The 14,889-nt window shown below is 34.1% G+C and overlaps 1 protein-coding gene across 1 annotated transcript in view; it reads left to right on the top strand.

The window, feature by feature from the left end:
* CDC40 (cell division cycle 40) overlaps positions 1–14,889 on the top strand; it is a 487,800-nt gene that overhangs the window by 461,788 nt on the left and 11,123 nt on the right. Inside the window, exons 5-11 of the mRNA XM_076003066.1 lie at positions 4,130–4,213; positions 5,861–6,000; positions 7,535–7,631; positions 8,972–9,111; positions 9,951–10,025; positions 11,904–11,949; positions 14,067–14,168. Of these exons, the coding sequence (XP_075859181.1) occupies positions 4,130–4,213; positions 5,861–6,000; positions 7,535–7,631; positions 8,972–9,111; positions 9,951–10,025; positions 11,904–11,949; positions 14,067–14,168 (684 nt within the window). The remainder of the gene's footprint in view (positions 1–4,129; positions 4,214–5,860; positions 6,001–7,534; positions 7,632–8,971; positions 9,112–9,950; positions 10,026–11,903; positions 11,950–14,066; positions 14,169–14,889) is intronic.

Raw genomic sequence — 14,889 nt, 5'->3', positions numbered from 1 at the left:
ATCCTATCAGTGATAGGATTTTAAAAAGTTAATGTGCATGGAAACTGGTTTCAAGAGGATTATCATATATTAGATCATGTTTCTCCATATGTTAGGTTATAATTGGCTTACACAGTGCCAAAAGTTGCAGCTCAGACTCTATAGCACTCAAATCACCCAAAAGAGTTCATTGACGCTTCCAGTCCAATATGATGGTTACAAATGCATTGTACCTATTGCTTGTGTAAAAGGTCCCATGTAAATCTAAAGTAAACGTAGCATATAAAAATCAACCCTATTACATCATGAATTTATTATATTCTAGCCTATAGTAAAACAGGCTTTTAAAGACTTTGCTTGTTCTCATAGACTTCTAGAAAAGTCTTAAGTGATAATATAGTTAATTCTTTAAAACAAACAAAACAGAATAAGCCCAATTAAGTTTATACTAATACCTAATTCTTAAATTACCTTATAGCAAGAATAAGCATTTAAAATTATTCTGTTGGCTTTAGACCTGGGTTCAGAAGGGCTTATTGAAAAAAAATTCCTGGTGATTTTTGACTCCAGCTAGGAGGTGGTGAGCTGGGACACAGGTTGAACTATTCAGTGAGTTAAAGACAAAGAACTAATGCGGAGCTGTAGTATATTAGGCAGCCTAGAATAACTGGAATGGCCAGTTGCAAAACTAAAAAAATTTTGGTCTGCTTACCTTATGATAGATCTTAGAGCTAAGAGCAATTTGTTTGAACTTAATAAATCAGTGAACCAACAAAAAGTTTAACACTCTCTTTTTTCAAGTACCAGGTACCAACCAAGTGTGGCTCCTGTTTAAGTCTTATAATTTTCTCATAGAAAGTTCATATCTGACTTCAGATAGTGTTTACTACACCAGCTTCCTCTATGTTTGTGGGTTTGGTTTTTTTCTCTCTACATAAGGAATGTAAGATGTAAGGCTATGAGACCTTTCTATTACCTTCCATCATTTGCAAAGTACCACGGAGCAAACCTTCCTTGTATCTTATACTAGTGTTATCTATGAGATATAAGAGAGATGGCACAACACTGCTGGGACAGAAAACAAACATTGATTCTACATTTCTTCCCATTTTTAAATGTTATAACATTGTTATAATCCCAGTGAATTATTTCTGGAAAATTTATATTCTACATTTAGTTTATCAAAGACCCTACCTGTCAAGTCCCTGTCAGTAAAGATAGTCTCGTTTACTGTATCATCCCATTTACTTACTTGACAGTTTTGCTTTTAGCTTCTGTTACGGTTTTTTCTCCTGACTTCTCAGTCCCTCAATGATTGTGTGAATTCTTTTGTGCCATTTTCCTCCCTTTTCCTCCTGGGTTCCTAGCCTTCTCCCTTGTTGGTCATATATGGGGCTTCTCAGTGGGATTTCTTCCCCTTTTTCTACTTTCATCCAGAATTTTTCTCTATACCCATCTATGGAAGTAGAATATAAAATTTTAAATAAATATTCTTAGTCTTACCATAGTTGTTATTAACATAAGTTTTAACTTCAATATTAGAAACTCTTTATTCACATTTTTAAATGATTATTTTAAATAGTCTGCTGAACAAAGATAATTCCTTGTATCATTTAGATTTCAAGTTGTTTCTACTTTTCACTATTAAAAGTGTGATGTATATATTTTACTGTAATAAAATGATTTTTAAAATGTGGTAGCAAGTATTTTTATACATATTACTTTACAGGGTTTTTAAAATTATTTTCTTAAATGGATTCCGAAAAGTAGATCAAAAGATGTGTTTTAAAGCTTTTGTTATATATTATCAAATTGCTTTCTAAAAGAATTCTCTCAACTTATTCTACCACCACCATGTGTGAAAGTCCTGTTCATTTTACCAAAGATCTATATGATCACTCCTGAAGTTGAAGGGTTTTCCATATATTTATGACCATTCTTTTGAAAATTGCTTTTTTTTTGTTTGTTTTTTGAGACAGTGTTGCACTCTGTTGCCCAGGCATGAGAGCAATGGCATCATCATAGCTCACTGCACCTCAAATTCCTGGGCTCAAGTGATCCTCATGCCTCAGCCTGATGAATAGCTGGAACTACAGGCATGTGCCACCATACCCAGCTAATTTTGTATTTTTTGTGGAGATGGGGTCTCCCTATATTGCTCAGGCTGGTCTGGAACTCCTCACCTCAAGCAATTCTCCCATCTTGGCCTCCCATAGTGCTAGGATTATGGGTATGAGCCACCATGTCCTGCCTTCCAAATTGTTTATAGTCTCTTTTCATTTACCTATAGGAATATTTATTAGTAGGAAGTAATCTTAAGGGTATAATAATAAAATTGATATTATAGCCATTTCAAATAAGACTATCAAAAGGAAGAAATTAGCTGTTAACTCTATTAAAAAGATAAAATGGGAAATAAGCTTCAGAAAGACAAATGAGAATATTTAAGAAATGCAGATAGATTCACTTGAGATGTAGGATAGTAGAAAACAAATTGGACTGAAAGTCTGTAGTGTTAGAGTTAGATCTTGCTTTATGACTGGCTGATTTGTAGTAGGACATATGGCTAAATGTTTAACTTCTCTTATTTGTAAAATGAAAATAATATTGCCTTCTAATCACCTTGGGTGGGAAGCAATAGTGGGAATGGTGATAGTGGCAATAAAGACTTTTTACCACAAAGGATGTGGAGCAGGAGGACAGCCTAAGTTCCTTTTCTCAGATATAAGACTGTGGCTAGATGAGTGGGGAATTGGTGCCTACATGGAGACAAGAAAGACCAGGGAAGCCCCTTCCCCTTGTCTCTCTCCTCCACCCCTCCGAACACATCATGCAATGCCATTTATTAATACGTAGACATAGGTATAAGTCTCCTTTCAAAGTAGGATTTAAATTCCAGAGAAGTTTTTGTGATTGTGACAGGAATTTTTAACTCAAGGTATATAAATATTTTAGATTATTTATATGAGCCCTGTAAAGTCTCATTTTAAAAAAAAAGTCACACAGAACAGTATTCTGTACATTAAAGAGATGAAAGATTTAAAAAATAAAAAACTCATGGGATTTGAACCTGTGATTTCTGAGATTCCACTCCAAAGCTGCTTTTCTGCTATCAAGCTCTCTCCTCTGGCTAAGAACATATAAAGCAAATGAGCCAATACCCAGGTGGTTGGTTCTATTCTAGCATATCATGAGGGTAACTTGATCATCCTTAGCTTGTTTGAAAAGCATGTTTCATGACAGATCTTTTTCTTTTCCAAGGATACCAAAAGAAGTATCCTAAAACCTTTACATGAAAAATGAAAATGTTAAATGTATCTACTAAATTGTGCCCTTTATAGGCTTGTACTTTTTATGTATTCCATGATTGTTTACATGGGTTGCAGGTCAGTGATCTCTCTTATGAATATGCTGGACCGATGTAACCAAGCATTTATTGTGTTTTTGTGAATAAAAACTAATTTGAGTTAATTTAGTTAAGCTTTCTTTCCTTAAGTTCCCATAGACCACTAAAGACCATGTTTATATGTAGCTACATACTCTATAACTGGTTAAAGGAGTGTACTGTTAGATGTCCTTACCTCTCTTACCAAGGAAATATAAAGAATGATTTATGAAATAGAAATATTTTAAAGATGGGAGGGAAGACTCCTTACTGAGAAGAAAATTTTCAAAATAATAGCTAGGTTTTATGTAATTCTTCTTACCCTATTTCTTTTTTATTATTTAATAGTTTATATAATTTGATAAACTTAGCCCTGAAATATCCATTACAAAAAGAAACTAAACTCCCGAAATGTATAATGTACATATATTTTTAAACTCTTAGAATATTTAAAACTAAAGTTTTTTGATATCTTGGCCAGAGAAGCTCTTAGTAATGTAGCATCAACATGCTAGATTCATTCTATAAGATAATTCTTATTCTGCTGAAGTTATTCATGGTCCAGCCTTAAATTTGGGCTAGTTCTAAATATAATAGAAACATAGCTGAGGAAATTATTGGTCCTAAGTTAGAGAACATTTTTGACATCTAGGAAGAAAAATGTGAAAAAAGAAAAAAAAAAAAGAAAAAAGTATATTTGTGTAGTTATAAAATTAATTATAAATGACAAAATGGAGTCAATAATTTGCACTTTTTTCGTTTCAGGTTATGCATTAGACCCTTCATTAGATAATCATCAAGTGTCTGCTAAATATATTGGTTCTGTAGAAGAAGCTGAAAAAAATCAAGGTAATTTATTTGAAATATTTAATATCAAATATATATACCTATAATTAGTGTTTTTCAGATTGACTTTAATTAGACAGTAGGAAAAAAGCTAATATTTTATTTACCCCTTGATTTTTTTTTTTTCTTTTTCTCTTTTTTAAAGACAGGGTCTTACTCTGTTGCCCAGGCTGGAGTACAGTGCTGTACAGGATCATAGCTCACTGTAGCCTTGAACTCCTGGGCTCAAGCAATCCCACCTCAGTCCCCTGTGTAGCTGGGACTGCAGGTGTGTGCCACCATGCCTGGTTAATTATTTTTGTAGAAATGAGATCTTGTTATGTAGCCCAGGCCTGTCTGGAACTCCTGGCCTAAAGATATCCTCCCACCTCAATCTTCCAAAATGCTGGGATTTAGGTGTGAACCATAGTGCCTCGCCTCTTGATTTTGTTTTTAAAGTTAAGACAATAGAGTGATACAATTTAATTATAATTAATGTATAGATAATTTTGGCAGTTGACTTAATCAACAATAATGTCAAGCTACATTTTAACAGGGCAGAAAAATTTTATTTTTCATGTCTGAAGAATTGTCTTTGAAGTATTGCTTTAAAGGCTGAGTGTGAATATGTGTTATAAAATATGTTTGTGCTCATATTCATTTTGTACTTATTATAATAAGACAAAGCATCATACTAACTTGTCACAAAGCTCATCAGCCCATTGGACCTGTTATCCATAAAGTGTCATTAAAGAAAGAATGTGCAGGTTTGCATGGGACACTTCTATTTAGTAGCTATAGACCCTATATGATCAAGCTGCCTTCTGTGTATGAGCTAGATTATTGTTAAAATCAAATTTTAAACTTTTGTCATGAAACATAGCCTAAAAGTAACTGATTAGAATTAATATAGGTAGACTTTTCTTTACGTTGGACCTCTGCAAGCCATATCTAAATATAGCTAAATTCTTAAGTTAACTTGTGCCCATGACTCTCATAAACCTTTATTTTTCCAATTTAAGGACTATGCCACCTTTTACCAATCAATCAAAATCTCAACCAGAAAACTGCTCATTCCTCTTTTATTTTACTGTTAACATTAATGCTATTAGAGATCAAGTTTGGATTACGATCACTTGGAAGAAATACCAAACAGGTTTTGTTTGATTTATATTGTGTTACAAGTGAAGTGAAGATAATTTACTAAGTACTTACTATAATTTAATTCCATTTTTTAAATGATAAATTAAAGTTTATTCTTGCTTTCAAAGGTAGCTTTATCATTATACAGCAATACTGAGTTACTGGGTTTCTTTCAAAAAGTGATAAAAATCCACTGATAGAGGTTTTTGATTCATTAAAAGGATTGTATACCATTGTAGGATTACATATTTAGGTCTTTTCTTTGAATACACAATATTAGAATTTGCAAAATATTACATTTGTAGAAAGCTTCTTTCTCTAAAAGGTATTCTGAATCCTTTCTTATGTAGCATGAGTTGGTATATGTGTCAGATTCATACAGATTTTGTTTATTTGATTTTTAATAAATTTTTGGTCATTTGAATAATCACCTTTCTTTAACCATATAAAATAAAGTTATATATATACTGATATATCTTTAGAAAGTATACATATTTGTGATCACTCTCTTTTTTTTTATTAATATAGGTTTAACTGTGTTTGAAACTGGTCAGAAGAAAATAGAAAAGAGGAAAAAGTTCAAAGAAAATGATGCATCTAATATTGATGGTTTCTTGGGACCATGGGCAAAATATGTAGATGAAAAAGATGTAGCCAAACCTTCAGAGGTAAGCTTTGATGTTTTTCATCGTCAATTCAGTTGTATGCTGTGCCTCTCTGAAGGATATCGATGTTAATTAATAAACTTGGGATTTCCTTAGAGAACCAAATGACTCATCAAAATTTCTCTTCCTGGCCGGGCGTGGTGGCTCATGCCTGTAATCCTAGCTCTCTGGGAGGCCGAGGCGGGCGGATTGCTTGAGGTCAGGAGTTCGAAACCAGCCTGAGCAAGAGTTAGACCCTGTCTCTACTATAAATAGAAAGAAATTAATTGGCCAACTAATATATATAAAAAAAAAAAAAATTAGCCGGGCATGGTGGCACATGCCTGTAGTCCCAGCTACTCAGAAGGCTGAGGCAGGAGGATCGCTTGAGCCCAGGAGTTTGAGGTTGCTGTGAGCTAGGCTGACGCCATGGCACTCACTCTAGCCTAGGCAACAAAGCGAGACTCTGTCTCAAAAAAAAAAAAAAAAAATTTCTCTTCCTTAGTTCATTAAGAAGATATAATAGAATTTCTTTGGTTTTCTTTGGAATATTTGTTTACCTTTTTTGCTAATTTATTTTCTTTTGTACTTATTAAAATATAATAGTGAACAATGTTCAATAAAGATTACTTGATATTACTATTAAGCTGCCGTGGTAGCTGTTCTTCTGATACCAGACATTCAGATAGTAACTACAGAATTGGCCTTTCTATGATACTAGAGCCCAAATTGTAGGGTTTATTTATTTAAAATTTTAAACAAATTTTATCTGTATTGTTTAAAATAATACTGCTATGAAATTTATAAAGTAAAAAGTACAGAGCTCTACCCATCCCTTCCCCACCTTCTAATCCCACTGTCTCTATGAGCTAAGTGTTCTAGGTCCCAGGGATGCAGCAATGGACAAGATCAAGAAAAGCCTGTCTTCATGAAGCTTACATTCTAGGTGTTACCTTTGTCTAGTAAATCTTTGTTGCTTACATCCAGTATATCTGTATCAATAAAAACAAATCAACAGATGATCTCTAAAATAAATAGCAGCATATATTTATTTTAGAGATCATCTGTTGACTTTGTTATGATAGACAGATTTACTGCCACCTCATCTTCCCTCCACAACTCCTCCCAAAAGAGTTGTGTCACAAATCTATAGGTGTTATTTATATCCCTGTGACTGTAAAAGCTGTTTACTGAAGAATATCATTGTCTACTAAAATTCAGTTTATTTTCTCATACTAGATTTTCTAATTGCTTTGTCTTTTCACTTGCATAATTAGCATCACATGTTGAATTTATTTCTAAGTGTTCAGAAGGATGAATTTTGTATATAAAAGTATTATCTAGTATTCATTATATGTTTAATGCCATTTCGTAATCTATGGGAGAGGTAATCGATCTCTGCTTATGGAAGAGTCAAGCTTGTTAGCCTGGGACATATACTCGTAAGCTGTTGCTTCAGCAAAAATGTGGACCTCATTATAAAGAATTTGTGACTAACTTTGAGCGTGATGGGGGTTCTAGAACACTCATTTTAAAGTTCACTCCTTAATTTCCTTAGGAAGAACAAAAAGAATTGGATGAAATCACAGCAAAGAGGCAGAAAAAAGGCAAACAGGAAGATGAGAAACCTGGGGAGGAGAAGACAATCTTACATGGTAATATGTTTTTTATACTTCTTTATTTTATGAAAATCTTTCATATTACCCTATTCTCTGTTCATATAATATTCATTAACTTTACTGTCAGCTATTATAAAATCATTATATTAAAAATAATTATGTTGGACAATTTGTATCTCAAAGAAATTACAGCAGACTCTTCTGTGTACTAATAAAGGAGAGAGAATAGAATGATTGACAGCCACAAATTTTTTTTGAAATATTAATGAATAAAAAAATGGTAAAGAAGAAATTAAATGGTCCCCAATCTGTTCTTTCCTAAGACAAAGTTGACTCTTTCGGTATATTAATAATTCCCCAGTCATTTTAACTGTTTTTAACCCCAGCCAAATATTCAGATATTCTCACAGTTCATGACCATTACTAAATTATACTTGAACAGGATAAACTTTGTTTTTCATGTGACTGATTGGAGGTTAAGACTCTCATACTTATTTTGACTTGTGAAAGTAAATGTATAGTCACCAAAATAAATTATAAATAGTCTAGAATGTACCTTTTCTTTAATAATCAGTTATATTCGGGAAATTATGTAGTGATTATTTGAAACTGTAAAGTATAATTCAGCACTGATAATGTTAATTATTCTGTTGTTATATCACATCAAATATTTAGGTTTGATGAAGCCATGTTGGGTTCCTCAAGTTTCAGTTTTATCTCCAATGAGTCTATTCAGTATTACGGTGCTTAAAACCATAACAATAACAGTAACACAATAATAATAGCATTTATTGAGTACTGACTCTGTGCCAGGCATGCTGCTAAATGCTTTATATATACTGTGTAATTTAATTTCTACAGGTGACTTTATTGTAAGATTTGTAGTGAAAGTGGGAAAAGAGAGATGAAAAGAAACCAGAAAGGCATAAAAGAGGAAAGTGGGGGAAAAGGATAGTTGATATTTTTTGTTTTGTTTTAACTTCTTTCTTATCCTGTTTTGCTTCTGATTCTTTACCAGTGACTCACAAGGCCCAAGTTTTATCTTTTCTTCCCTCACTGTAATTATACTGCAGTGAAGTCTTTATTATATATCACTAAAATGTGTAACTGAGTAATAGAAGTATAGATCTTCTTTAAAGGTCTAATAATCTTAGGGTATTTAGGAATTCCAAAATACTACTGTTCCAGTTGTAAATGATAGCAAATGATCTCAAGCAGCCAGATCTTAGCTGACTCTTGATCTTAACATTATCAGAGTGTTACTACCTAAACCTTAATATGGCATGATATCCCTGTGAATAAAATACTTTAAGAATATAGATTTCATAACTATGGCTTGTATTTGTTCATTGATTTCCTTTGCCTTCTTGTTTCAGTTAAAGAAATGTATGACTATCAAGGCAGGTCCTATCTTCACATACCTCAGGATGTTGGTGTTAATCTACGGTCAACTGTGCCACCTGAGAAGTGTTACCTTCCCAAGAAACAAATTCATGTGTGGTCTGGACACACAAAGGTAGGCAAGTAGGTTGTTTCTGTTCTATAATAGTTGTCACTATTTTAATGTTATAATAGTGAAGCCAACATAGTTTCAGCTATTGATGTGTAACATTCAGTATTTCTAGTAAAGGTGCAGGGAAGTCAAATTGAAGATAAACCTGAGTTAGGCTCTTAAGGTGCCCACACATATCAGTCACAAATGACTAATCAGTCTTCAAGACCATCTGAATTGGCCATGACATAGCATTCATGGTTCAGTGTCCTGCCCCCTTGTTATAGCCCAGGACTTTTCTCACAAGCTTCTGCCACAATCTGCTTCTTCTTGGGCACCAAATCAGTGAGTAGTGGGCTGGTACTAGCACTAAGTCTTCTGTTTAGCCTCAGTAATCTTGTGTTAGCTCTTGTGGTTATCACACTTGAAGAAATCAGATGCTCCCTGGTTTATAAACTATGGTAATGTTGAAACTAATGCAGAGACAAAATACATGAAAACTTTAGGTATTGATATTCTTTGTCATGTACACTATTTCAACTGATAATTTCCAGCTTTTTGCCAAGACCAAAGGGACTAAGTAAAAGAAAGAAAGAGAAGTGGAGGCATTAGCAATTTGATTAACTCAGGATTCCCTTGGGTGAGGAAGTCAATATTAAAGGTTAAAAAAAAAAAATCTTCAAAAGCTTAGTGTCAATAAGGCCTGCTCCTGGAATACTAATGAAGGTTATTCTAAGGCATGATTTTTGGAATGAAGAAAAATTGCAAATTTGGTTGCTTAAAACATACTGTCTTTTCTTGATGCTTAATTTTAGCTGATATTTAGAATGCTTCTGGTTGATAACTATAATACCTTTTTATAGGGGGTCAGTGCAGTCAGATTGTTTCCTCTCTCCGGCCATTTATTGCTCTCTTGTTCCATGGACTGTAAAATCAAGGTAAGTTTTCAGTAACAGGAATGTTGCAAAGCTAGTTCTTTTGTTAAATCTATTTGGTTAATTATAAATAAATTTGGGTTTATTAGGCAGTTAGAAGCTAATTATTTTCTCTTAGGCCCTGTGAATTTATGAACTGCTTCCAAACATGTAGATTCAAATATGGCTCTGTGGTTCAGTTGGGTAGGCTATTTTTTAAGCTTAGACAACTGATTAGAATGTAATCTAGTAACGTTGGCTTTAAATACATAAATATTTAATCACTAATAATGCATTTTTATAGATATTTTGGATAGGTAACTGAGTTCATTTGTTTCTCTGAACGTTATAAGGTAGAGAGGACACACGATAGAAATCCTATTTTTAGAGAGTAGACAACATAATTCATCCTTTTTCTTCTAAATACTAGTAGACACCAAGTAGCAAAAATGTTCCCAGCCCCTCCTCTCACTTTTTCTATTCTCAGGAAACTCCACCTTTAGCTTCTGTTCAGCCATAGAATGTGTGGTAGAAAAAAACTCAGTTACCAGTGCATGTCAACTTGAATATGAGGAAAGCCTTGAAAAAATTTTTTAAATCTTAAAGGACAGTTCTTATCTTTTTTGTGTCTTTATGTTCAGACCGTTAAGAACTGTTATGATGGTTCAATAAATACCAACTGTATAGTGCTCTTGGGGCTTGGAAAGTTGAATCATTAAAATTTAATCCTTTGTAAATAATTCATGGATATTAACAACATATAAAGGCAGCTTCCTTTGATAAGAGCAACCATTGGGCATTTGTCTCTAACAGCTTAAAATGACAGACCAGCAGTTTGGAGTAAAAACCCTTATCTCCTTTAACTTTTACTTTATATAGCATATGTTAATTGAGATTGTCTTTTCTCTGACCAATCAAAAAACATAGAATTCAGTTTAGTTCACTTCTATTAACATTTATTAGGTGCCTATTATGTGCAAGGGGCTGTGGGTAAAAAATTGTCAAGTTACTGTCCCTGACCTTGAGGTGATCATGTTGTTATGATATAAATGATTATTATAGAAGCAGACACAAGAGACTCTGATTTCAAAGAGGAAGCATACTTCAGTAGGAAGGTTAACTAAGTAAAGGGTGGGGGGCCAGAAGTAGAGTGTGCTTGAGACAAGTGAATAGAATGAATCAGTATGATGCGTGCTGAAAACCACAACAGTTCTGCGGTTGCTAGAGCATAAAATGTAAGAGGCAAAGAATGATTATAGTCATAGCAAGAGACCAGGTCTCACAGGTCATTGCCTGGTATGCTGCAGTAACTGAGACTGTATCCTTTTGGCATTGAGTAGCCAGCAAATGCCTTCTATTTTAGAACACTAGCAACAGTGTTGAGGATTGGATTTGAGGCAGACAAAATTAGAGCTAGTTTTGAAGCTTTTGTATTAATCTACTTTAGATGTGATAAAAATTGTGAGCCTATTATTTTACGCTATATATCATCGTCATATAGCTTCTATAATAGTTATTCAGAAAAGTAAAAAAAAGTCAATATCAAAATATTGTATACGCGGCAGTTTTAATAACATTTAATTCTTTTAAAAGCAGTTTGTAGTATTTTCGTCATAGAAAATATATAAAACAGAGAAAATAACAATAAAAAATGAAAGTCATTTTAACTCCATCTATAGTTCTCTTGATATTTTGATGTAAAGATCTTGAAAGCTCCTTAGTTTTAAGAAGTTTGTGTGTGTTCCACATAGTACAACAGTACTATTAATACAAAGTAGCTGCATCAAGCCATATTTAATGATTAAATCCCTTGTACAAACGCAGATCCAGCATATGACTGTTGTCACAGATTGAAAGACTTTTATTAAATATAGTATTTCCACGTATTGTTTTTTTCCCCAGCTATGGGAGGTTTACGGAGACCGGCGCTGTTTGCGAACATTTATTGGTAATATTTCTTTTCTCTCTAGTTATAAATCTGTTTGGGAAGACTTTTTAAAATAATGACATCATTGACAGTAATTTTAGTATGCTGTTACAAAGGAAAGTCTTCATAGACTTGTGCTGAGTCTGGAAGGAGGAATAAGTCTCCCCAGGTAGATAAAGAGAACTAGGAAGTGAGAGCAGTAGAAGCAAAAGCAAAAGTGATGTGAGAAATGTGCCGCTTTGGGAGACCCACATATATTTCAGGATTGCCCAGGGTATGGGGAATGGTGAGAGACAAACGTAGAGAAAAGTAGCAGGAGGGGACCAGAATGTGGATGACTTTGTGTACCATTAATAAAGAATTTAGACTCTATTCTAAGGCATTGAGGAGCCATTAAAGAGCTCTTGCAGGAAAGCAACATGATTTGAAGTTTACAAGGATCACTTAGCAATATGGAGGATGCTTTGGTAGGGCAAGCTTGGAGGAAGGGACATGAATTACATGGTTATTTCATTGATCTGAATTAGAGATGATGAAAATTTGAACCAAAGCAGCAGAAATAGAGAAGAAAGGAACTCTTAAGCATTAAAAGCAATAGGATTTAGTAATGGGAAGTCAGTGGTCAGAGTGCTGCAGAAATCTAGGGTGACTCCCAGGTGGCTTGAGGAATGGTGGTAACATTCACCAAGAGAGGGAACATAAGAGGATGATGAGGTTTAGGACTCATTGAGTTTGAGCAGCCTTTGGGATATTGAGGTGAAAATGTCCAGAAAGCAATTAGATAGCTAGATGTTGAGTTTCAAAGAGTGGCTGGGAATTGGCAGCTAAAGCATGCAAAAGGATAAGATTGAGAGAACTCTTTGAAGAAAAGAAGAGCGCCAAAGGGAGGACAGCTTTGTGATAACCAGCCTTTTTGGTAGAGAAAGGCTTATTGTCTTTGTCAAATTTCATGTGAAGGCTACTCTTTTCCAAATTTAACTGTACCACGATGAAATTCTGTGTACATGATAGTGGCTCTGTTTTTAGATTAAAGTGGGAGTCTGTTCTGCAGTGCTCTGTTATGATTTTAGAGCCTCCCTACAAATAAATTCTGCCCAAGATGCCACCACAGCCTGAAGGAAAACTTGTGGAAAGGCTCTTAGCTGCATGCAGGAGAACAAAATGTCTCTGTCAAACACAGTGTTTTTGGTTCCCATCTGTCTCCCCTGTTCTGGCAGATCATGTTTAGTGGAAAACTGAAATTTTCCTCCTTAGGAAGCAAGGATAGCAGCTCTGACCGGGACTCCTGCTGTAGAAAAGAATGCTTAATTGCAATGGCACATGCTGCCTGACAGGAGTTCACTGGTGTTGGTATAGTTTAGGGCTCTTGAATGTGGTTGACAATTTGTGCCATGCACATTTTGCACAACTGTACATGTCTTGGTCATGAGGTAGTAAAAATAGGAAAGTTCCTGGCTTTGTTTAGCCATACATAGTTTGTCCCTGTAACTTTCAAAAGAGTTGATTAGTCTGGCAAGATCGATTTCTAAGTAAAGCACCTTATAATTAAATACAATCTTAAAACAAAACAGAAGCTAATATTACAGTTTTCAGAAAGGCTCATTTAGTTTCATTCTAAATCAGTTTGTGAAATTTGGTAATGTGATCATAGAAATATACAATTATTGAACAAGGGCTACAATTTCTTGAGTATTAGGTTTAGGTCACTTTGTTTTTACTTCCAGCCTAGTGAGCAATCTAAGAGTGAACCTCCAAATTTTCAGCAGTCATTTCTTTCATTGGCAATAATTGGCCTATTATGTTTCCATAAATTCTTAGCTGGTTAGTCATCAGTTGTATGTACTGCATATTAAGAGATTGCCATGACAGGCTTTTAAAAAAAAAGGTTAGACCTTTTCTCTTGGTTCTTAACAAAATGTTATGCATCAGAATCACCTGAGGAAATTCTTAGAGGGGGAAAAACACCCACACTTCAAAGCCCACACATAACATAAATTAAGTGATGGGGTTCCAGTGACCTTGACTCACAGCTTAGCTGGAGAACTACTGTTTAATGCTGTTTCTCTTTGTGGTGTTTATGTTTTAAGAGAAGATATGAAACTTCATCTCACTGCCATTTCTATTGGTTCTGCCTTTAGGTCACAGTAAAGCTGTTAGGGACATCTGCTTTAATACTGCAGGAACACAATTCCTCAGCGCAGCATATGACAGGTATCTGAAGCTCTGGGACACTGAGACAGGTAAGAGCTTACTTATACATGTTAATCTTACAAGTTATCATTTTTATCTGAAACAGTCTGAGCAGTCTTTTGTGGCAAAATGGCTCCTTCTCTAACTGCTAATTCTCATAGCATCGACTATCAGTTAACATCACAAAATGTTTTTGTTCGTAGGGCTAAAACTGTTTAAGTAGCTCTTTCACTATCAAACTTTGTTTCCATCAGATACAATATATAAAGCAAACATTATTGATAGACAAGATAATTTGAAAGCTTCTATAGACCATCTAATCTTTTTGTTCCCCCACATCAACCTAGAACAGTGCATTTACATGTAATAGAAACACAATAAATGTCTGACAGACAGGATTAAATTTAATTGCTCAAATTGATTAAAATGTATATCTGAACTTCCATGGCACAGTTGGTTTTATATATTCACAGCCATGTTAATTGCATCAGTATGTTGTGGCTAATAAAATTTTATATAATTAAAAAATCATCTTTTAATCTTACTAAGGTTTAAGAGTATTGATAACAGTTAATATTTATTAAGCACTATTTACCAGGTGTAATGCTAAGTAAACATTGATATGCAGTATCTCCTTCAATCTTGATATATCCCTATGAGGTAAGTACTATTAATACATTATAGATAAGGAAACTAAGGCTTAAAGAGATAATGTTTCCAGGGTCACACAACTGGTAAGTGGCAGAGTTGGGTTCAAACCAATGTCTCTCT

Source organism: Microcebus murinus, chromosome 5 (assembly GCF_040939455.1).
Source record: "Microcebus murinus isolate Inina chromosome 5, M.murinus_Inina_mat1.0, whole genome shotgun sequence".
NCBI lineage: Eukaryota > Metazoa > Chordata > Mammalia > Primates > Cheirogaleidae > Microcebus > Microcebus murinus.
The sequence above is the reverse complement of the archived record's forward strand: the minus strand, read 5'-3'. Positions and strand labels throughout refer to the sequence as shown.